General features: G+C 35.4%; 1 protein-coding gene across 2 annotated transcripts in view; it reads right to left on the bottom strand.

The window, feature by feature from the left end:
* LOC113229220 (suppressor of lurcher protein 1) overlaps positions 1–25,366 on the bottom strand; it is a 695,358-nt gene that overhangs the window by 388,328 nt on the left and 281,664 nt on the right. For both annotated transcript variants that reach the window (XM_026462748.1, XM_026462749.1), the window contains exon 4: positions 7,930–8,110. In XM_026462748.1, coding sequence (XP_026318533.1) covers positions 7,930–8,110 — 181 coding nt within the window. The remainder of the gene's footprint in view (positions 1–7,929; positions 8,111–25,366) is intronic.

The raw sequence follows: 25,366 nt of genomic DNA, 5'->3' as shown, positions 1-25,366 counted from the left end.
ACGGTTGTTTACTAAATAATGTTTCATTTTCTCGTTTCAAAGAAATGGTTTAATTTTCTATCAAATACGTGTCAAATAGTGAGTTATGTTTTCGACATTTTTTGTTGAAGCTTAATAAAAAAGCGTTAAATAACAAAATGATGCGATTATATATTTGAACTTTTTAATTTATTTTGAGTGTTTTTGCATATACATATTATACATATAAACATATTTTCGCAAATTATCTCCAAGGGTAGCGAGCGCTGATCAGATGTGATTCCGAAGATTGTGATTAGATCATGATTCAAATATTCCTATAAAACTCGTATAAAATCATCAAATACATAGTAAATTTGAAACTGTTTAACTCTCTTTTGCAGGCACCATCCCCTTTAGATTTTGATGGATTTGTCAAGCTTCTGGGCTATCAAACTTTGGAACTAGATTCTGAAGAGACTCTGATTCAGGCGCTATCGCGATGGGACAAGGACAGTTCCGGGTACATTTCTGAAGAGAGGTAAGGATTATTTAGTGGAATATAGGTATACTTACAATACAAAATTCGATCTGTTGACTTTATTTATGCGCTAAAATGTCTGAACATACTTTGTGTACAATTTTATCGTTATTAAGTCAAATGTTTCTTTATTAACCAACTTCGAAAAAAGAAGGAGGTTCTCAATTCGGTTGTATGTTTTTTTGTATGTATGTTACGCGATAACTAACTAATTTGTGAACCGATTTTGATGATTCTTTTTTTGTTGAAAGTTTTTTTAGTTCTCTGTACTGAGATTATTGAACATAAATATACAAAAGTTCAAAACAGGTCGTGCGTTTTCCGAAGTATTATGGAGCAATTTCGGGAATTCCCGCATCTACCGTATCGTATATAATTTGTACTTTAAACCATTGACATAAATTAAATTTTTATTGAATTGATATCAATTATTTTTTGTGAAATTACTCCCAACCTATACCAACTAAGTTGTAGTTGGTATAGCGTCTGGCACGGTATGCAAGAAGACGTCGGTTCAAATCCGACCGGATCGAAGAAATTTTTTCTGAGTGTTTTTTCTGAGTGTTCGATCTTTGTATTTATAATTATAACTAACTAGTGGGGTAATTTCACAAAAAATAATTGATATCAATTCAATAAAAATTTAATTAATACAGTGAATAGCAACATCTCTCGCCAGGACTGGCAGCTGTAAAGGTACTAACTGGGTGATAAATCTGTTAAAGATTTCTCATAGATGGCGCTACGACTAAAAAGTCGTTGAAAGACCAAGTACAAAGACACGACGCAAGCGCATAGAAAAATTCGTGAGCTCCGTTGGTTCGTTCCGTGGCTTAGTTGGTATAGCGTCTGGCACGGTATGCAAGAAGACGTCGGTTCGAATCCGACCGGATCGAAGGAATTTTTTCTGAGTGTTCGATTTTTGTATTAATAATCATTGACATAAAGCTCATTATGCTATGGTGAAAAAAAAATGCTTATACTCTTTTCCGCGGCAATGTAAATTGAGCCTAATTAACCATTGCACGAAATGCATTCAATTTTTTTTTCAATTGTTAAAAGCGAAGAATTCGAATAACTGTCGCACTTTTAATAAAACCATAGACACGTTCTAAACAGCATTTTAGAAAAATCTGGATTATTTCAAACAACTTCAACGCTTTAGGCCTAAACTGTACCTTTAAAATAGAACCTACAGAACAGACCCAGTCCAGATTTAGCAATAATTGTGAGCTGAAAATTGGGCACAGCTGTGTTTCATAAGAAATAATCAGTCAGTGTAAATTGTTTCGTTAATAATTAATATTAGTTATTTATGCAGATACAGTACTATAATATGCTTGTATATATTAAGTAATAATTATTAAATGGTTTACATGTTTGTGTATAAGGAAATCGGGTTTACACGCAAACACTGGGCAGTTCTCTACAATAGCGTGTAATGAATCTGTGTGTGCCTCTGCGAACATTTGTGATGCGCTACAGAAGAGATAGCTCGATAGCAACAGTGCTCGAAAACCATTATTACATATTTTTTTTATAATACCAAGTGACGGGATGAACATTTCGTCTGGTGGTCTGGTGGGTCTGGTGGTGACCAGTCACTTAGGGTTTTTGAACCACAAATATCGGAGGGGCACTGCCACTGCGCTCATCACCCTGAGACATAAGTTGATAACTCCCACGTGCTTGTAATTTCACCGGTACCCGTACTCTTCAAAACCGGAACGCAGTAATGCTCACATTACTGCTTGGCAGCAGAAATAGGTAAGGTGACAGTGCTTCCCTGGACGAACTCTTTCACAAGGAGCTCTACTGCTACTGGATTAAGTTAAGGCCAAATACGCCACTTTTACTGAGTGGATTATTATTGTAAAATTTCCAACGTTCACAGTAGAGTGACAGGGCCGTATTATGTTGAGTCAAACTTTGCCACACTTTGTAATCTTGCGGTGAAAAAGTTTTGATATACCTATCTCTCTAAATCTATCTATATAAATACCTATCTCTATAAAAATAACCTAGTAATGCAGCTAAAACTACTTAAATTAATATTAAGTTCAAACTAAGACTAATAATAATTAATTTTACATACCACGTAAGTTATAAGTAATAACTTAGCCCGAACAAGGGGAATCGAGAAACTTATCTAATCTCAAAGGTATTGAGGCGGCTCCTAAGTTTGAGTTTAGGTTGAAATGTTGAAATTTATTCTGCACGTGTTCGTATTTGTTGAACAATTTTGCTGTTAGTTCAGAATTATATGTAAATTTTAATAATAGTCCAGCTACATAATTGGAAATGAAACTATTTATTTTGATAAAATCTAGTATACTTGCTTTTTCAAACAAACTAACGTTTCGAGGTCGTTACAGATTCCATATTCAGTCATACACGCGATCTTGGAGCCTGTGCACATGCGGCGTCTTATCTACACAGACGACGCGCGACGCGCAGATAGCGCGAGTTAACGTGGTTCAGTCGCAGCCAGTAAACCTTTGCACATGTTCATAAATTTAGTTGTTTTTTGTATAGCTTCGTACGCTCGTAAGGCTAGATTCATATTGCCGAGACAGAACGCGACACGGTACGCTGTACGCGGCGCTGCATTAAAATAAGTAATGCAATACAAACTTTATCGTCTACAAAATAAAGCAACATTTCGTTAAGCAGTAAAAATGAAAACGAAGCTGCAACAAGAGGCGACGGGCTGCAGCGAGCTGCGGCGGCTGCGCTTTATAAAATGCAATACACTATAAAACATATTCTCTACTAAATAAGTTATACAGAATCAATACAAACGAACCATCTTCTTTTTGAGCCTCCATGGCGCCGTAAATGCGCGTTTCTTCATCTCTGCGTAAAAAATATGTCGTTTGCACAGACTTTTAAATGCGAAAAAAAATTCCAATTCTATCGCGAAATCCGAATAATTCGAAAGCTAATAAAAAGAGAGAAAGAAAGAAGCGTTTTTGTAAGTATGTGATGTTTAATATTCAATTTTGGTACAAGCTTACTAAAATATTTCCAAAAATGCATTTCTTCACATTTGTCAAGGGACTCAAAGACAATGCGGATGAAGATAGAATTACGTTGTTTGGTATTCCTTTGATATATTTGTTGGGGAACCTCGATAGCTAAGATTTAGGGGCAATGTTTGATGGTCTACTGAAAATTATGGCTATATAAATCTAAACAGTATTTCCGAGTTTGAATAAGATATCGTTTATTGTTTGGTATAATGTTGAGGCATTTCATTATGGAAATACTTTTTATTTCAAATCATCTTTTACTTTAGTCGATAGACTTTTCAATTTGTTTTAAAAACAGAACAATTTCTAAAGACATCATATTCTAGAACAAAATAAACTACACCTGGAGGGTTGAAAAAATTTGGTACGATTATTTGTAATCCAAATACTGAGGCACGTGTAACCGAAATAAGGCTGGAATAAAAATCATATGTCGCTACACATTAACCTACACGTGTGAGGCTTCCAAACCGAAATGATGTATGACCGGTTAATATTTTACAAAGTTCTTTTGCCTGAAAATATTAAAGGTCGTTCCTCGTAGAGGTTTATTAAAATTTTCAATGCAATCTTTATTTTACGACATCTGAAAGAGGCTTGGTATGAAACTCGGTTTTTTGACGAGCGGAATAACATTACCTGGTCGTATAGTAGGTCGTAAAGTGAAATTATATCTCGTACCTTACCCTCTGCAATACATTGCTGAGTAAGTCCAGCGCAGCTTTGAAATTGTGAATATTTTTAGCCCATTGTAAATGTAGCGAGTACTGCGATTCGATTACATCACTCGGGGGAGAAAAGGATGGGACCACCTATACGGCGATTGGACCCTCAGATCATACTGAGTCTATAGGCATCCTGATAAATTTTTTTGAAGGTCCAAAATTTCGGAAAGAGTTTCAGGTGAGGTCTATTGAGGAGTGGCAAGGCCAAAGGAAATGTACTTACAATTTATTTGAATACGAATATACCGTTACTACGAAAACAGAAACAATAGTGACAAAATAGCACGATAAGGTCGCCAAAAATAAGTGCATTTAAATTTAGAGTTTCAATTATATAACTAAAAGACTATTTAGAAGGTATGTACAAAAAAGATTTGTAGCTACTGCTGTGATTCGCTATAGTTAATATTTATTATTTTATGAATCGGGATATCAGAAAATTTCAGGGCTTTGATGTCACGATTCATAAATTTGTCACGATCCTATATAATAAAATAAGAATAACAATGTGAATAGCATCTTTTGAATCGTTCATTTGTGATGAACCCCCCGGGCAACATCAACGGTACACGCTTCAGATAGACAACGGTTCGTAATAGTAGTATCAAGTACTACATTGGTCATTGGCGATGACAATGTTGATTTGATATTCATCTTCAACTTGTCAATGTTTAATCTGAATACTCCGTAAATATTTCCGGTCTTCAATAAGTCTTCAGTATAATCAAACATTGGACACATATTTAAAGTACGGAAAAGTGATACAATTAAACATGAAAAAAGAAATTAAACTTCAAGCTGGCTAAACCAAAGTGTTGATAAGCAAATTGTATAAAAAAACGATAATACCTTATCGTTTCATTTCCATTCTAATAATTTTCCAGAATCCGACATGACCTGATGACCTGGGGAGATAAGTTCACGGAAAAAGAAGCGGACTACGCTTTGGACGACGCGCCGACAGTGCAGAAGGGAGGAGCCACTTTGATCGATTATATCACATTCTGCAGCCAGCTTGGTGGTTTACGAAAGGCGAACAAAAAGTAGTCGTGGATCAAAGGATCTACAATGTAATGTTTATATTTTATAGCTCTGTCGTCCGGTGGCATGATTTGTGTAACTACGATTTATTTATGGTATCAATAATTGTAAGGTGTGTATTTTATATAAAAATTAGTGAATAAAAATTAGTTTCTTCGCAAAAAATACTACAATTTTAGTTAACACTTAATAAACTACGTAAGTAACAGTACAAAGTCAAAGGCACACCAGATCCACATATCAAGTGATGTGCCTATGTTCAACGTGCAAATTTCAAATTTTAACTAATTACTTCAAAAAAGAGATGGTAAATAAATCTATATCTATCTATCTGGAATAACAAAATAAAACCAGGTAAGCATTATATATAAATGATCACTACAATATAAAAGGCACTGAGTGTGAAAGTTGAGAGTAGAAGTTTCCTAAAATAGGCTTAAAAGGAATGGAGAAGTCTGAACAAGTAATAACTACAGACGAGTAAAAGTCTTAATTCAACCATTAGTTATTTAGAACGTATATTATGGACTATTAATTGTAAAGAAAGTCAATCAGTTTAAAATAGTTTATCGAACAAAATACTTTAAGGAAACGTTTGTTGTTTTATTATAATCAGTAAGTAAGTAAAACATAAACAAAAACAAAAAAGAATCAATAAATTAAAACGCATACCAAATAGTATTAAATAATAAACAAGAACCTTTGTGCGCTGAATCAATCCATAAACCTCGGCGTGGATTTTTGCTTTTTGCACAAAAATGTAAGCATGGTACTGATTTTCAGCTATTACTTTCGAAGATAATACCATGTGGTGCATTAACAGGAAAACAGCGTCTCAATTGTATAGGGAGCATAATGTAGAGAACACAAAATCTATATTCTTAAATCATTAATAAGAAAACAAAAAATATAATCAAATAAAAACAATTGCAAATAGAAAAACTGCAATAAGTATTTATGATAATATTAGTTATATCATTTTAGAAGCCAACGCCGATGAAAAACTGCGTCTGTGGCCGAACGGTTACCATGCCGGACTGCCACGCAGAGGTCCCAGGTGCGATTCCCGGGCCGGGAGAAATATTTGTATAGCGTACATTTATTTATCTCGTGAGTTTTGGTGTAATTGTGTGTGTCCATGGCACCCGCGACACAGGGTTTCCTAGTGCGGGGCTATGTTGAGTGTGTGCATTATTATTATTATTATTATTATTAAATTTTTGTAGTATTTTGATTTTGCTTCTCGAATATATACTCAATGTGGAATACTATAGCAACACCAGGCGATAGAAGAAGCTTCCGGTGGAAGCCACGATGTGGTGCATTTGACCTTCTAACAGAGACCGCATGAATTTCATGGGGAATGCGTAAAATGTTAACTTTTCGTACGAATATTCCGGTTTTTGAACTTCACCACCCCAAATAATACACATGCATATTTAACATGCTTGCATTATTTAAGTCCAACATGTGATATGGCTAAAAAGTGGAATTATAAAGCAAATCGAAAACTAACATTTGTGTACGTTAATGACGTAAATGAGAACCATAAACGAATAAAATTAACTCTGGAAATTTGTAATATAATTATAAGCATGCTCATTTAAACGATTACGGATTTTACAGAAAATTCGAAGGCGGTAAAAGTAGTTAACTACTTAACCTGACCCAACAAATGGCTCTTAAACTTTAATTTACCATCAAATACGATGCTTGGATGTTTTTCACCTGCGACCTTAATTTTGAGGTTTTTGTTCACGATTTTGATTCTTTGTTGAAAATTTAACAAACAGTAGACTCGCAATAAATATCCTGTAGTATCACAGTTTATAGGAAGAAGGTGGAAACAAGACGGACACCGTCACACTTGTACAATTTGACCGCCTGTGAAGGAATACGAACACAGCTCTCTATTGCACCGCTGACTCATTTAAGCACTATAAAATCCAAACGTGTCAAGACGGTAGCCTTGAACAGAGTCCTGTTCAGCAAGTATATTGTCAGACACATTTAGTAAGGTCGTAATAGTGCCTTTGTTTGAAATTCTGACTAAAAATGTTACTTGCTTCTGTATACTTAAACATATTTGACCAAGAAAGTTGTTTTCTCAAAAAAGTTTATTAAGAAAGGATTTTTAACAGCTTACAGATCTGACAACTGAATTTAGAGAATAGTGTGACCAGCGCTTGCTTCTACTGACTAGAGAATGTCTACGTCACTACGTTGCTTTATACACATACATGTTGTTTATTATACAATAAGCGGTGGCACGTTAATAAAGTATTTTGTAATACACCTAGTTATCCCATTGCACATGTCACAATAAAGAAGGATGGCGAAAGCTGCCCAAATAACTACCAAGAGCCGTTCATGGACTTTGCTAGTATAATTTTGCGTTTTAGTTTATGCCTAGTTATCAATATATTTTTGTATATTTTAGAAGTCGGGAATAAAAAAAATTGTAAAACGTTGTATTTGATTCAGTTTGACCATAGATCAGGTAACATTCTTGTACGTACGTTTCATATTAAGCATGATTGAATGTTTACAACCTGAAGTATTGGTTATTTTATAATACACACATAAAACATTAAAGCTACAAAATACCTAATGAAATAATCAATCGACTTACTCAAGATGCTCCTTGTAGATATCAAAATCAGTGAAGACTATTTCAATGATTTCGTGAGGCGCAGCGAGGAAGGTGTAAAGCAGGCAGTCGAGACTGGCAGGGTAGGGGCGCGGGTAGTCGGGGCTGCTGAATGTGCCACGCTCCTTGCCGTACGTTGACGTGAAACGGATGCAAGTGCAACCTGGAGACAAATATAGAAACTCTTACTTATTACTATTAATGAAACAATAGAAGACAGATCCATAAAAGACAAAATTTTAGTCATTATAGGTTCTTATTCTTATAGTATCGATGGCATAATACTTGCCATAGTGGCGAAAGGATTTGCCAATCAGCGTATGGTACTAAGGAAAGGTACGTCGTGCGGGGAGGCCCCTTTCGTGCGCCCCTCAATAATTACAGATGTTCTTAACATTATGCTCAAAATCAAAAATATATTGAAGGCAATAAAGTAGCCTTTATTTACCGATTTAGGAAGATACCTTTAATTATTTTAAATATAGTTTAAATTTGGGTAAGCAGGTCCCATGAATGTAATTATTCTCTGCATAGAAAGTCCGTAAAGTTCTCGGTCAATAAATTCTCATCTTAGCCGTGCACAGGAATCTACTGACACCAAACTGGGTACAAACTAGGCAAACAAATTGTAAGCTTAATTTGTTTAATGTAGGTTGGTTCAATAATTCACAAACGCTCACAACACGTCGTAAATTATTGGCTCGAACATTGACGACTTGCTTTTCTTTGTAATCAGCACAAAGTTAGCATCATTTTAAAATGTTGTAATTGTAACTAAAGAACGAATCATGTGGGAATCCCATTCTTTAGTGAATTATTTATTAAACGAATTAATGTTAATCCAAGTTCCATCAATCATATTGATATCTGATCGGTTCATTCAGCAGTTCTTGTAGTTTGAGGTTGAAGTGATCCTATGTCAACAATTAGGTATTACAATGTATAATCAAGATCGGCCTTAAACTACGAATACTTCAAAACCAACTAAGACATTAGATGTTATCAAACGCAAATTCTATTAACATGGTTGATTTCAGTTAGTGAATTGTTAACCCTCGCACCAACTATTCTAAGAGTGAATGTTTCCCTTGATTATAGGGCATTGAAAATTGATGGAAATTATTGTGCGGTGACGAGACGGAGTTTAATCCTGTTAACGTTTCTAACCAATTTATTTGCGAAATTGGAATTCGTTCAAGTTTCGCGACGTCTTAATTGCCTTTCTAGCTGAATTGAATAATTCTATTTAAACTAATTGAGCCACCTTAATAGATAGGTACTTTAACATAGCTCATTAGCTGTTTAAACGATGTTTAAGAATCTTATTACACAAGTGTGTCAGTCACATTATTTAGATAAATATATGATAAATATATACTTATTTCACTTGGAATTGAAAGCGGTATATCAAATTGTTATTGGTAATTAGGAAATAACCAGGCTAACTCAGAAGTATCAAGAATGATTGAGATTGAATTGATTGAAACAAAAGACAGATGTCAGTAGAAGAATCAAGAGAGGTTTGTTCGAAACACCTTCTTACGTGTCTCCTCTTTGGGACACAAGCGTGATAGTACGATTTTTAGTACACATATTGCGGGCAATTTGATAAACCCGGTCACTATGAATAATAACCATCATTTCTTTGTTCAAATGCACACTTACTTTAGAATAAAAAAAAGTAATAAAACAAGCGGTTTGTAGTGTTTTTTTTTTGGTTAGGTTAAGTTATGCACCGGAGAAGGCCAACATAGAGTTTTAGCCGGTAGAAGTCCATAACGTAGGATACATCTCCGCTGCCCCCGCGGCGAATAGGTATGATAGGAGGATATCCCCACAAAAAAAGTTATTGCCCGCGAAAAATATGTAGTTATTCGTATAGCCCGGCCAAGAGATAAATTTATGCTATTTCAAACCTCGATTTATCAAACAAGCGAAGGCCTGTGGGGCATTATTAATATAGACCAGTTAAAGTAATAAATTTATCAATTTGCCCGATGCTCTTGGTCATTATTCATAATGACCGTCCGTATTAATAATACTCGGTTAATCAAATTGTCCGTAGCAAATATACAAATAATAATCAAGATAAAACTACAATTATATAAAAAAAAAAATATAAAAAAATGTTTGATTCCATCCCTGACCTACATTTTCAATCTCTGTTTATTAACAGGAACATTTCCCAAAGTACTGAAAACAGCCCTAATAAAACCTATTCACAAAAGCGGCGATTAGAGCAATATTAACAATTACCGTCCAATTGCAATATGGCCATCTCTTTCTAAGTTACTTGAAAGAATAATCTATAAAAGGCTTGTTAATTATTTAGAAACTAAGAAACTTCTATCGACGTCTCAATATGGGTTCCGAACAGGGCTATCGACGAACGACGCAGTGAACTGACTGATTACATTGTAAGAAATTTGGACTCGAAGAATAAATATTTAGCTATCTTCCTTGACCTCGCAATAGCCTTTGACACTGTGAACATACCAATACTTTTAAATAAGTTAGAAGTACTTGGAATTAGCTCAAACTTTTACAGGACTATCTTTCTGACAGAAAGCAGCGCGAGACGATTGACAAAATAACGAGTGACGAATTACCAATTGAATATGGTGTGCCTCAAGGAAGCATATTAGGATCAATCCTATTCCTTGTTTATATTAACCAACTATGCGCTCTTCCCCTCTCTGGTGGCAGGGTCATATCTTACGCCGATGATACAGTCTTATTATTCAGCACCTCAAGTTGGAATGAAACATTTTCAATTTGGTTTTAACTCCGTAACCGAGTGGCTCAGAGCGAATGCCCTTTCTTACACTGAATACTAGCAAAACTAAATATATGACTTTCTCATACAGTATCTCCATACAACCTCGTGAGAATGCTTTTTCAATAGTAGCTCACCACTGTACAAGTCCTCGAACTCATCTAAACCTCTGTGCTTGTCCAACCCTGGACAGCACAAACGACATTAAATATTTAGGTATCATAATTGACAATCATCTTAATTTCAAACACCATATGGTAGCACTTACTTCTAGAGTTGGAAAATTGATATATGTTTTAAAAAATGTAAGATATGCAGCTAGCAGCGCCCTTCTCAAATCAGTGTACTTAGTCCACTGTCAATCATTGCTACTTTACTGCATTACATCCTGTGGCGGTGCACATAAGACCACCCTGATAAACCTGGGAAGAGCGTAGAGAACTTATTTTAAAGTCATCAACTTCCGTCCTTTCGATTATCCAACCTGCAAACTTCTAAATGAGTGCGATGTCCTCTCGGTTCGGCAACTGTTTATCCGACAGATAATTTCGAAAAAGCACTCAATTACTCCATTTGATTCCGTTACTTTAACCAACCACAGGCGACTCGATACCTTTTCATCTCGTGCACAACTCCGCACAGCACACTCGCATAGATTCTTTTGCTTCCTTGGTACATACCTTTACTTTAAATTAAATTCTAATTTGTATTATTTCGCCATGAATAAAATAGAATGTAAAAGTACCGTCAAATTGTGGCTTAAGGTAAGACTTACAATGAAACAGGTGACTTGCTGGAAGTTGTTTCATAGTTATAATTTGTTGTTTTATATAAGTTACCATTAATTTATAACCACTAATTATTTTTAGGAAATGAAACTATTTTTCCGGGTTTAAATCGCGTATATTTGTTTTTTCAAACAAAGCACCCTATTTTTTCCACTAAGTTGAACTTAATAAACATTTATTCAATAAAATAATTTGTAAAACTTAATGTAGCGTAAATTGGAATGTTTTCTTTGTAAAATTAAAAATAAGGTATTTAATTAATAAGTATTGTAACTATAGTGGACAAAATAGGGTGGTTTGCATAAATATTAGACATAACTGGTTGAAGACCGGAGGTGGTAGTCAACCGTGACCATAGGACCTGTAAAAGGCCCGAAACGTCGATTTGTTTGAAAAAACAAATATACGCGATTTAAATCCGAAAAAATAGTTTCATTTCCTATGTGTAACAATCGCGAAAACCTAAGAACACTAATTATTTTATTGTGAAATATAGAAAATCTATTTTTAAGCTGTAACATAAAGAAATTTGGCCAAAAAGTTGCCTAAATTACACATTAGATGCTAATATTAAAATGTATAACTTTACTATGAAGAATGTATAATTTAGATTCCCTTGTTAATTCCTATTTGAATACTATAATAGCTTTATTTACATTTGATTTACTTATATTGTATTAGATTAAGTTATATTGAAATAAATTTATCTTTATCTTTAATTCCAACGTTTTTGCTATTGTGAAAGAATTTATTTTATGTACCTAGGTTTGCAATTGTTAAACAAAGCACGTGCGCTTGATGTACTTTATAATAACTTTAGTTAAAGTTATCATGGCTGTGATTGGCAATAAAGAGTATTTCATTCATTAATTTAAAGATTTCTTAGCAATAATGCTCTATTGTTCTTCAATTGACTCTATTGTTTGGGCTGGACGGCATTTGGGAAGCCCAGTTACATCTCCAGGTCGTCAATCTCACATGGTCTAAACATAAATTCTATGATACTTTCTACCAGTTATGTCCTACGGAGCTGAGTCATGGGCATTAACAACAGGCCTCATCTACAAATTCAAAGTCACTCAGTGTACGATGGAGCGAACTATGCTTGGAGTTTCTCTAATGGACAGAATTGCTAATGAAGGCATATATTAGATAATAATAACTAAATTGATCAACAGCTCGCAAAATCAGTAAGCTTAAGTGGCAGTGAGTCGGATATTCGGGAGAACTGATGACCAGTGGGGCAGACTTGTCCTAGAGTGGCGACCACGTCAAGGTAAACATAGTGTATGACGCCCTGCCGCAAGATGGACGGACGACCTGAGCAAGGTGGCTGGCAGCGGCTGGATGCGGGCAACACAGGAGGAGAGTTGCTGTGCTCGAGGAGGCTACGTCTAGCAGTGGATGTGTGTAAGCTGATGATTTTAACATAATTGTTTTTAATATAACACTGAAAGTACTTACTTACCGAAACATAAAATATCCATTAGCAACTTTTTGATACCATCACTTAAGAAAATTCATAATGCATCTTTTCATATTTGCGAAAAGTTATGAATTATTGAAACTTACTTAAAACGCTTGTATTGTTTTCTTAATGTTGTAAGCATCAACATGATATTATTAGCACATCAAATTAAATTATACTTTAAGAAATTGCTTAAATTGTACAATAATGGCAGCAGTGATTGCTATGTTGGGAGATTGTTTGCCTTTCATGTCGGAAATTTGATGTTCAATTCCCAGGGAGGGCCAGTATGATTTAATAATTTCCTGATTATGTGTAAATTAGTTTACTAATGATCAATTGCTATAAAACTTTCAAATTTCCATAATTTGAAATTGAAAAATTGGGGGTATTTAATCAAAAAATAAATAAAAATAATAATGTTTTGGAAATTTCTGAATAAATCGCATGTATTTCTTTTTTCAAATAAATCGCCGTTTCGCGCTCTTTACACATCTCGCCCGTGGTCACGACTGACTGGGATGGTAAACTCATCAACAAGTTATGCAAATCATCCTTAATAAATATACTAAAATACCTTATTTTTAATTTAGCAAAGAACATTCCCTTTCAAACTAAATATGTTTTGTAGTATTTAATGTAAGTATTTAATTTTATCAGTATAAATTTCTTTTAATTATAACAAAATTAAATACAAATTAAAACGTATATTCCAAATAACATATTGTCACACTGTTCATTCCATCAAGCACTCTTATGTACAGATCCCACATATGTAGGTCGATGCTGTTCTAGTTATTATGTTCAAAGTGCCATTGTTGTGTTTTGCGTTAAAAGGTAAGGAGAAGAGAGCCAGCGGAATCACTGGCCCTGGAGATTTGAGATGAGCACAAACACAGTCACAAACACCACCACCAAAAATATACTCGACACGTTTTTCGCCACAGGAGGCATCCTCAGGAGCAGTTGACTGTTCGTTCGACGTTCAGACGACGAATGAGCCCGCTTAGAGCGGTTCATAGTATTTATACCCAACTACCCTCACTATTATCATAGTTATAATTTGAAAGTACCCGCAATAATGAAGATGTCACAATATTCGGTTGTTCATTTATTACACATCCCGTATTAAAGTATCTAATTATTTCCATCTGTTCTAAAACACATAGACGTAACTTTTTATGAATGACAGTCTGGTAAAATATAATTACATGAAATATTTATTACTTGAAGTTAAATTTAACAATAAAACATTTGATAAGTCCGATGTAATAGGCACGACAGCAAACGTACGAGTTAAATTCAACTTTGTACCACTTATTTAATGCGACGGCCCAAAGTTCAAATTGTGCTGTGGACGGACGGTACATGCATTATACAGCAGCCACCTTATAATTAAATGTTATAATCATTACAAAGCGATGGATAATCTTTGGTCAGTTCCAGTAAACGGAAATTGGAACAGCTCGGACTCTGGAGCCGGACGACGACCGGATGGAACCCGGAAGGAGTTGCTGACGCTGCGATAACAGACTTCTCGATTTCGGCATAATTTAGTATTTTGAGTTTGGTCGGAGACTGGTTACAGTATTACACTACTTAGTGCATAAATTTGCTATGATTACTGGCACCAATAATTTCGCTAAATTCACGCAGCACAATCTGCAACAACGAAGAAAGGGGCATATTCACAGCTTGCGTAGTTCATTGAGATTTATGAAATATTTATCCATCCCGTTTAATAAAAAGCAAGATTTTATATGCTTGTAAAATTTATGTAATGCTCATTTCCGTTTGTTTTTATATTTGATTATGGATTATTTCTGATAACCCCGTTCTTTTCTACTTTAGTTTCGATTATAGTGACCCTCCCTACCGTCCCTTAGGGTATTACAACGTGTGCAAGCACAGATGCAATTCACGGAGATCTCTAAATTTGTTACATTTATGTTACCTACAATTTCAACACATTTACACTTGTCTTGGGTCGTCGTCTTTAGTTATATAATCATTCATCCAATTAATCACGTCGCTTTACGTATTAGAAATACAACTCATACTCTTAGGTCACATCTGCAAAATGACAACTTTACAGGCGATTAAAGATTCTACCAGCGAAAGTATAAGATTTATAAAGCTTCACATGTATATAATTTGTTTCATGTAGTTGGTATTATTTTTACAACTGTTTTGATAAATACTTTTGATCACGTGTGGTTTTATCATAACAAATATACGAACTCTCGCGACTGCTACAGCAACAACACATGCTTGTAAACAGGTACTTAACGTTGGTGGCGTATTCAAAGTTGTGTCGTCTGTATGAACCATTTAAGCACATCTGTGGCACAGGGACGAGTTCACCGAATCCAATTATGTAGTTCAGTCGCTCTGGATACAATACTTCGAATAACATGTTGTATTATTAGAAATACAACTCTCTCATACTGCCCTTTCGTCATAACGCATTGGCATTTCGGTAACTTTCTATATAATATATAAAGTTTTATTGTCACCTAAAAAAATTTAAATAACGTTGATTTTGCCTAACAATAAAACTGAAACAAATGAAATTAAAATGAAGAGGGTAGATAAATTTAAATACCTTGGACATTACTTGACTGAGGACATTAAAGACCAAACTGATATTGAGTGTGAACGTACGGCATTAGGCGCTGGATGTATACGTTAGCACACAGATTTGCCTGTTGCATGAGGAAACCAAAATAACTTTATGCAAGGTGTATTGTCAATTCTTCTACACGGGTGGTCTGTGGACTGTCTATATGCAGAAAACACTCAACGCCGTGTACGTGTTTAGTATAATAACGGTTTTTAGGATACTGTTGGACTATCACGGTACTGTAGCGCATCTTTGATGTGTACTTAAGCAGGAGTTGACGACTTTAAGGCTGCCTTTCCATCAGAGATGTGTGACGTAGCGAACAAGCGTGCGAGGAAAAAATCCACCAATAGGATTACTTCATTTTTCTAGCCTCGCTTAGCGCAGATCCGGTGGAAAAGGGTTAGCGGAGCTAAGTATTTGTACATACAAAATAGCGAGAAATGTGTGCAAAACGGTGTAGGAAACTAGAGCTACTGAAAGTATGACACTAATTGGCACTGACATATCGCCACCGCTCACCCCACCACACCGTACCCCGCCCGCGCATAGCTGAAAAGAGTTCGTAACGCATCCTCGCACAGCTGTGGTGGAAAAGATCACAGCGTTTCACAGTACCGCTACAAATCCTCGCACCGCCTCGCTACCTCGCACATCTCTGGTGGAAAGGCAGTCATATGCCGTGATGCGAAAAACGACGGCATTAATACTCTTGCGACTGCTTACAAGTTCTAACAATATCCTGAAAATATTTGCTGCTGAGCTCGATATACCGATGCTGCGTCATTTCATTCAGGTTTTGGTGAGGTGATGTAGCAGTCGGCTCTTCGAGCGACTTGCATACTTTTTGTTTTCATCAATTACGTACCTACTACCAATAGACGTGAGTTTGAAATTATTATTATTATTTTGGATAACTAACAAGTGGACTCAAGACGTCTTAAATACAAGATTTATTATTTTTATTATTAAATAAGATTTTTTATTTATTTTGGTTTCCACTCTGTGGTTACCCTGGCCCACAACAAGCTCGGCATACAGTAGACGCGTCCAGCCCAGTCCCACTTCAACTTGGCCGCCTTTAAAGCTACGTCGACAATTTGGGTAAAAAACCGATTAAAGGGTGTTGTAGATCTCGTTTTACTGATCCCAGATAATTATGTTAATAACTCAATTAAAATTCTCTAGTGCGGGGCTATGAGTGTGTGGGTTTAAAAAACAAAAAAAATTTTGCTAAGAATGCCGATTACGTTAGTTATGATAACGACTCATCCGAAGAAGAGAGTCCGATGTGATATGTAGCGAAAAAAAAAAAGTACGTTACCAGAATTTCGTTGTTCAAACGAAGGCCTATGTAAAGGTTGGTTAAGATAACATATATATATATATATATATATTATACTATACATATACCTGAGAACAAGTAGTCTTGCACATAGGTCTTTGTTCTACAGATGAGTCCATAAGGAGAACAGTATAACAACAACACACGCTTGTAAGTAGGCACTTAACGTTGGTGATGTAGCTAGAGTTGTATTGTATATAGAAACCGTTTGAAGGCAGCTGTGGCAGACAGGACTTTACCAAAATTAACATCGCCTTCGCTCAATTTAAGCGTATAAACGCTCAGACGTAACACTGTTACCTGTGCTTATTATTTGCCTTAACGAACATTAACAATCCACATCAGAACAATGCCATGATACTTTAGAATTTGACTCTCGCCATAACTGTGGTGGATATTTTAGACAAGTGATTTCGTTTACTCAAAATAAGGACCGAAAGTAATTAGTTTTAATATGTAATAATGTAATGTTGTACTTTATGTGGAAAATCCAAATAGGTAAATAAATCTTTATCGAAAGTCAATAACAGGTTCTTCCCAGTTTTTCACAAAGCCAGACCGTATCCTACTTAAATAAATAGCCAACACACTTTATTATAATTATTTAAATATTAAATTAATAAGAACTATCGGTTTATATAATGATCATACTGCTGTACGCAGGTTCATCTTCGTTCAGTCATAATTTTAATAGTTATTGTTTTACTCATACAACTGATTTTAACGTCGTGGTTGTCATGTATGCTGCAAGAGGCCGCGAGTTGTTCCTTCCGGAACTTTGAACAGATTCTAGTGTTTAAATAGTTATAATATTTAATTATAGTTTTTATCGAATTCTTAGGTTTTCACGATTGTTACACGTAGGAAATGAAACCATTTTTCCGGATTTAAATCGCGTATGTTTTGAAGATTGAAGTCAACCGTGGCCGTGGGACCCGTAAAGGGCCCGAAACGTTGGTTTGTTCGAAAAAAGAAATATACGCGATTTAAATCCGGAAAAATAGTTTCATTTCCTATACCTATAATTATTTAATTAGTCAATTATTAAATACTGATAATATGTAATAACGCGTAAAAACAATAGTTGTATGTAGTAATTAGAAGTACTTGTATTGAAAATCATTGCACTTAGGTATTTTAATGTTGCAGTTACCAACTACGCCACCAGTGCTGCTGGAGAATAGTTTTTGAGTGTGTTCCCACGGCCCGTGCTGTCAAACTTGCGACTTTGTACGGGCGAGCTCGCGAAACGGATGAGTTTAGTATCAGTAGAGGTCCTTGTGAAAGAGTTCGTCCAGGGAAGTACTGCCGCCTTACCTATTTCTGCCGCCAAGCAGTAATGTGAATTTTCCTGCGTTCCGGTTTTGAAGGGCACGAGTGCTGGTGAAATTACAGACACACGGGACTTGTCAGCTTATGTCTCAAGGTGACGGGCGCATTGGCGGTGCCCCCCAGATCTTTGTGACATAAAGCTCTAAGTGGCACTGCAACTCTTAGGGAGAGGCGTGTCGCTCATCACCAGGCACACGACTTGTTTGTCCCGTCACTTAGTACGCGCGTACTTAGGTGGCGGCGCATCTTCGGGTTTGTGTTGAGAGCAAAGGCCGCGCGCGCTATCGCGCTTTTGAAGTTACCGAGCAGGGACGGATTCGAAAACACAGGCACGCTCGGGCGGCCTTCTGCCCACGGCACGTTTGTGCTAAGGGCACAGCGCGAGCTGCAAAACGGGTCATGGAACGTGGCAAGCCACCTTTTGGGGTGCTAAGATTTTGGGCGAGGAGCGAAATTTAGTTCAATATTGAAAAGTAAGATCTGATATTTTACTCAAATATAACATTACACTAGTATTACTTTAGTCCCAGCTACATTGCTGGCATATAATTTATTAGATTTGGGGTTAATTTTAATACAATTACGACCGATAATTATAGTTCAAGAGTCATCCCTTTATGAATTTTACGACGATACTTCATACGATTTAAATCATACCTACAGAATTTGATTCGTAAAGCAAAATCCATTTGGAAGCTGGATATTAATAATTTATTTTGAAATTGATAATGCTTTTCATATTAATCGATCAGTTAAAGCCACAATGAACCAAGGTGAAATAAAGTAAGGTTGTATTCGGTAGTAGCAAATAAAGGAAATTGGCAAAAAGGCACTCACAGTTGTTTGATAACATTAATAGCAAATAAATAGGAAACGAAATGGTCCAATCGGAAAATCAGAAGATAGGATGCTATTTTCCGCAAAACTATTTTTGTCTATTGACTTACTCTAATACAATGGAATAGAAATTACCTATATGAATGCTATTTTGTATAAAATGGGCATCCTTATTATTGTATATACCCACTCGTCTAGAAAAAGCCCATGTTGTTGTTGACTGGGAACAAAATGAATTAAAAACAAAAAAAAAAGCATTAGGAAAGAGGAAGCGAAGCAGTGTAGGTCCAGGTTGATTAAAACAAATTTGATTAAAAGTGTATTCCATAGCATTTAAGTTTATTTGAAAGGAGCAATTCCTAGAGTTTCTTGCTCGTTCTTCTCAGGGAAGTCAGTGTAGTGAAAGAGCAGTAGCTTAAATGTGACGTTTTCAAGTGCGAAATTTATTTTATCTATGGAATAAATCATTCTTTGATTTTGACTTTGAAAGTGGTGGATTGAAAAGGTCTAACAGCTTGACAGTTGAAATGTCAGCCTGCTGTATATCAGTCCCCTGTTCACGTATGTGGTAGGGGACTGAAAACTAGGCTAGGCTAATGCATTTTCAAGTTATAAGCATCAGGACTTTATGAAAATATGATCCCGTTCAGACAGAATAGAAAGTAATTTATAATTAGTAAGTTATCGCTTTAGTTAAGTACTTTTGTTACATGTACAGTAATATAATTAAAATGATTTATCGAGACTGAACAATTAATGTAAAACAGATTAATAAATAAACGACTTTATTTACCGACTTCAAAAAAAGGAGGAGGTTCTCTGTATGTTAATTTTTGTATGTATGTTACGCGATAACTCCGGTATTTGTAAAACGATTTTGATTGATTCTTTTTTTGTTGGAAAGAGGGCACCTCAGAAGTGGTCCGATTTAAATTTTAAGAAAATATTCTACCTCTAAGCGCGCGTTCAAATTAGCCGCTGTTAGAAGTGCTGCAGCCGTGTGGCGGTCGCGCGACTGTCGCGCTCCTGAAGTGCGACCAAGATTTCCCATTTCCCTAGTCGATTGGAATAACTGGCTGAACAGCTATCCCATGTTGCAGGGTGTTGTTTTACTTTCTCCTGTAAATTCTTCAATTCAATTTTGTTTTATAATATGTGACTGCAACTGAGCGTGATTGCAGCGCGACAGTCGCGCGGCCGCTATGCGGTTGCAGCGTTTCTAGAAATTGTATGAAAAGTGATAGTTGCGTTGCGCGCGGCTGCAGCGCGTCTGGCAGCGGCTAATTTGAACGCGCCCTAAGAGTGGCAAACTAGAGGATGAATGACTTTGAGGTCGGTTTTTTGTTATGATTTGTTTCGTTTTATATACGTTTCCTGACTATTTTATCAGTCCCCTGACTACTTTTTTTCAAAGCGTCAAAATTAGCATATTTTTGTATTTTTTACTGTTCCTCTTAACAATACGTTACGAACATCTTTACAAATATGCAAGGCTAATTTACGAACTAAAATAGGGAAAAAAATTATGGGCCAGAATTTTCTCCAAAATACTTCCATTGAGATTAGAACTACCCTTCTATTTCATGAAAACGTAGACAAATTTTTCAACGTGTAGTTCTATTTTTCGGGTTATTGACGCCTAACAAAATTATTGCATTATTTATTTACATAAACAATAGCAGATAGAAGTAGAGCTCCTTGTGAAAGAGTTCGTCCAGGGTAGTACTGCCACCTTACCTATTTCTGCCACCAAGCAGAAATGTGAGCATTGATCAGCATAACGGTTTCAAAAGGGCAAAGGTGCTGGTGATATTACAGGTACCTACATGAGACTTGATACCTTATGTCTCAAGGTGACAGGCGCAATGGCTCTGTCCGTCAGAGCTTTGCGATTTAAAGCTCTAGTGGTGGCCTGCAACTGCTGTAATAACGCCGCTATTTGCAGTGAATAACTACTACCGCAAACAGTTAGTGAATTATTTACAAAATATTGACATCTTAACAGGAATGTCGATCACGACTGTTAAGTTGTCAAGTAGAATATTAGACAGAGAGCGAAGAAAGAGTAACTTAACATGACAAAGCTAAAGCTAGTGAGTAGGTATAGAATATAATTATTATACTAGCAAATACTGTGTGTCGCTATGTTCTTTGTACTGCCACTTGGTACCATAAAAAAAAGGATTCATTGGTTTAATCATAAAGCACAGGTGTAATTTATTTTTTCAACAGAGGTGTTTATAGGTGTATATAGTTACTAAGTACCTTATAATTAATGCAACTTTATATTATTTGTTTGATTAATTAGTTTATACGCTTTGAAACAAAGCTAAGAAAGTGTTCGTGTGTTTAAAATTAGAACAAAGAAAACATTGAGTTCCTAGGTGTTCGCGATTGTTACACATGGGATAAGGAATTTATTTCCCGGTCTGAGTCGCGTATATTTACTTTGCTGACTCAGTCGGGAATATGGGACCTGTAAAGTACCCGGAACGCTGATTTGCTTGAAAAAAACAAATATACGTAATTTAGATCCGAAAAAATAGTTTCATTTCTAAAACGAAAGTGTTATTTAGCATTGATTAAACACTGTTATTCATTAGTTTTACAGTAAACATGAGATTGTTGTTTTGTGAGGCGATAGCATGTTTGTGAATATATACTGCACCATTAATTAATTTTAGTGTTATTTTATTTTATCATGATGGCAACCATATGGCAACTCTCTCTCTCATCCCGGTCCGGTGTTTCGGTGCAATAAACGTTCTATTTTCAAACGTTCTACTAAAATTCGTTAAAACTTTATGACAAATATGGTTTTATAATGGTCAGAACGATCCATTATATTTTTCGAAATTCCTGCACCGCCATTTATAACATTCTTCATACTGTTCAAAAATGTATCGCGGGTGCCATGGACACACGCAGAGGTAGACAACCACAAATTACACCCAAACTCAGAATCAGAAAAATAAATATAGGCCATACAAATATTTCTCCCTGCTCCGGAATCGAACCCGGGATCACTGCGTGGTAGTCCAGCATGGTAATCTTTTGACCACGGAGGCCAGAGAGAGAGGAGAGACCTAAGTCCTGAGGTGAACTGCGATAAGCTGATAATGATGATGAAATCAAGAATAAACACGCCAACATTATTTATTTAACTGGAAAAGATTAATTAGACCAATAATAACACAGGTACCTTGAGTATTGAAAGTTTAAAAAGGAAATAATATTCATGAATTCGGAGGATCAAGCGATATAACAACAGAGCAGTTTATGAAAGAAGAACAGTAACATATTTATGTTTTGAGATACATAAACCAACTTCAGCTATAAACAATACAATAAAACTGCATGAAATAATCCGCAGAGGTACGAGTCAATAACGATTACCATGGTTACACTGTACTGTATTCAATATGCTCCAACGTAATTTACTTAGAATTTAAACCAATAAATATTCAATTACAAATTGCAAAATGATTATCGCCAATATCAGGTTTCTTACCACGGTATGACTTCTTTTTATTTTCCCGATATTTTGGAACGGTTGCACGCTCCATTGTCACGGGTTGACTGGACGGGGGCAGATGACAGCTATAAGAGCAGACATATCTTACCTCTAGGGTAGACAGATACCGTGGTAAGAAACCTGATATTAGTGACAATCATTTAGTGAATAACCACGAAAATCTTAAAATCTATACAAAAATTGCAAATTTAAACTAGTGAAGCACAAAAATACTTCCAGGATTGTCAATATTTCTTTTTGTTACGGTGTGTTATTTTGAGAATCCATTCCATTATCGTCTGTTCATGCAGTAGTTTGATTTGTATTAAATAGTTACATATAAAAATGAATGTTTGCTAATTTGTCTTCGTCGTGTTTAATAAAGTTCTTATTTTTTGAGTCAGCAAGTACATAATATATACGTCACATTCGATATCGTTAAACATTAATTTCTATATCACATTTTTGCGAAAATCGAATCGTTTGAAAACGGAGGCCTTGGCAATTATTATATTATTATATTTTTTTTGTATATAGGTGAGTTATGGTACACAGACTTTGAAAGTGACATTTACGGGAGTAGTTGGAAGAAGATAGTTACTCCTCTTTTCGCCATACATTTTCTCTGCGCTTTTGTCAAATTTATATTAGTCCACAGGAAAAGAATAAATAGACCAACAACAACAAAGGCAACCTGAGTAGTGTAACGCAAAAACAGCTAATATTTAGCAACACGAAATGGAACTTAGAAAAGAAGGAAAATATGTGGGAATCTGTTGACATCAATAAAAAACCGAATGAGGCAACGGCCGCCATAAACAAGATTATGAGGCTGTCATAGGAAACCATCGTAGGAAGAAAAGAAAAGAACAGGACAATAATGTGATAAAGTATTTCAAGTATAATATTGAATTTCGAGGAATATATTACATTATTGTATAAAAAAGAGCAAGGCAGACGGCTGACTTGATGGAAAGTGATTATCGCGGCTTATATACAAATCTTCATGTATTGTGTCTATAATTCGTCGGTAATTTATATAATTTCATAATTAATATCCTTCAAAAAAATATTTTCTATAATTCGTATCTTTGGTATGAACATTTGTGATCAAACGCCTAAAGGCCTCATGTCATCATGTTTAAGCATAAAAAGTTATCGACTGATTTCGTTTGAAGAATATTTAAAACGGTCTCCTGAAAAGTTGTCATTTTGCAGATCGATACCTCCTATGAAACACTACGCCAACTTAATTTTTGGACCGGGGCCTTACCATGAACTCTTATTACAGTTCAGTGTAGGTTTGTAACGTCAAAAAAGCGGGATGGTGATATACACTTCATGTAGCGCTGTCTCACAACGATTCATTTTAGGTCATAAACTGAATCGTAATAAAAGTTCATGGTCAGGCCCCTGTTCTGTTTTTAATTCGATCTTTGTTCTTTTTTCCAAAAGTTCGTTTTTTGTTTCTTTTTCGAATTTTGTTTTTTTGTTTCTTTATTTCTTTATCAAAAAATTCGGGGAGCGTAATATTAGTAAATAAATATGGCTGTTTACAAAAATAACAGAAAATGTCCAAAAAATAAATTTGGCGTAGTGTTCTTTGGAGGTATGGACATAGTGCCTTATCAAACCAGGGGTGCGAATTCGTAGCGAAGTTCTGTGGCTTAAAACAAAAAACGCATATTGATGACGCCCCAATCCCTTTTCAGTTCGATATTTCAATATATTTACTAAATCATGACTACAATAATGACATCATGACAATACCGATAAAGTTTTATTTTTCAGTCAATCATACCCAAATGCTTAAGAACATTTTACCATCACACGTCTAATATATCTATGAGAATAGCATAAAAAGCAATAATAACCTTCGTATAACATAAACTAAGAAAGTTTAAATAACGAATTACGACTACAAACAGGCGGACGACAAATTGAACCAATTCCCTGAATGGTTGCGATTTTCTTTTGATGTGTAACTTTAGTCAACCCTTGTAATACCGTACCAGCAAGTCCATACAAGTTCCGATCAGACTTCTTCTCTAGTATTTAGAAATATGTTTGTGGTGCGTACAACGTTTTGTTCAATAATTGATTAATTACCTAGTAAGGAACAAATTGACCTTTGTATAAGGTCAGCTTCTTCTTGTCGAGCCAAAAACAAAAACTAACAAAAAACCTTTGTTGTATTACTTTAGCCCAATAAACAGCCACCTCTAAACCCTTATCCGTTGCCTTTAGCAGGTCTTCGCGGGTGCAGTTTGTTTACGTCACAATATTATTATTCGTTTGTTAATGGATAAATAATGATATCCACGCTATTTAATCCTGATTAAGTGGTATAATAGGTAGTGAAAGGCGCTTGCTATACTTCTTCGCTATAAAGAAGGATAGCGAAATCTAACCCTGTAATTATAAAATCAACGAAGAGCCGTTCATGGACTTTACTATTATAATTTTAGTTTATACCTAGTTATCAATATATTTTTGCGTATTTTTAGAAGTCGGAAATAAAAAAATTTAAATTAACAATGTATTTTAGAATAAATGCAAGTAAATAACGCAATTGATTCACTTCGACCATAGATTACGTACCTAACGTTCTTTTCCATTTTAAGCATGATTGTATGTTTACGTATCTAAAATATTGATTATTTTATAGTACTCACGTAAAATATTAAAGGCAGAGTTTGGCAAATTTGGGAATATTCAGCAACTTCTTTATTAATT

The sequence above is a fragment of the Hyposmocoma kahamanoa genome, unplaced genomic scaffold (assembly GCF_003589595.1).
Source record: "Hyposmocoma kahamanoa isolate Upper Pololo Valley unplaced genomic scaffold, ASM358959v1 296, whole genome shotgun sequence".
NCBI lineage: Eukaryota > Metazoa > Arthropoda > Insecta > Lepidoptera > Cosmopterigidae > Hyposmocoma > Hyposmocoma kahamanoa.
This window is presented reverse-complemented; position numbering and strand designations above follow the sequence as displayed.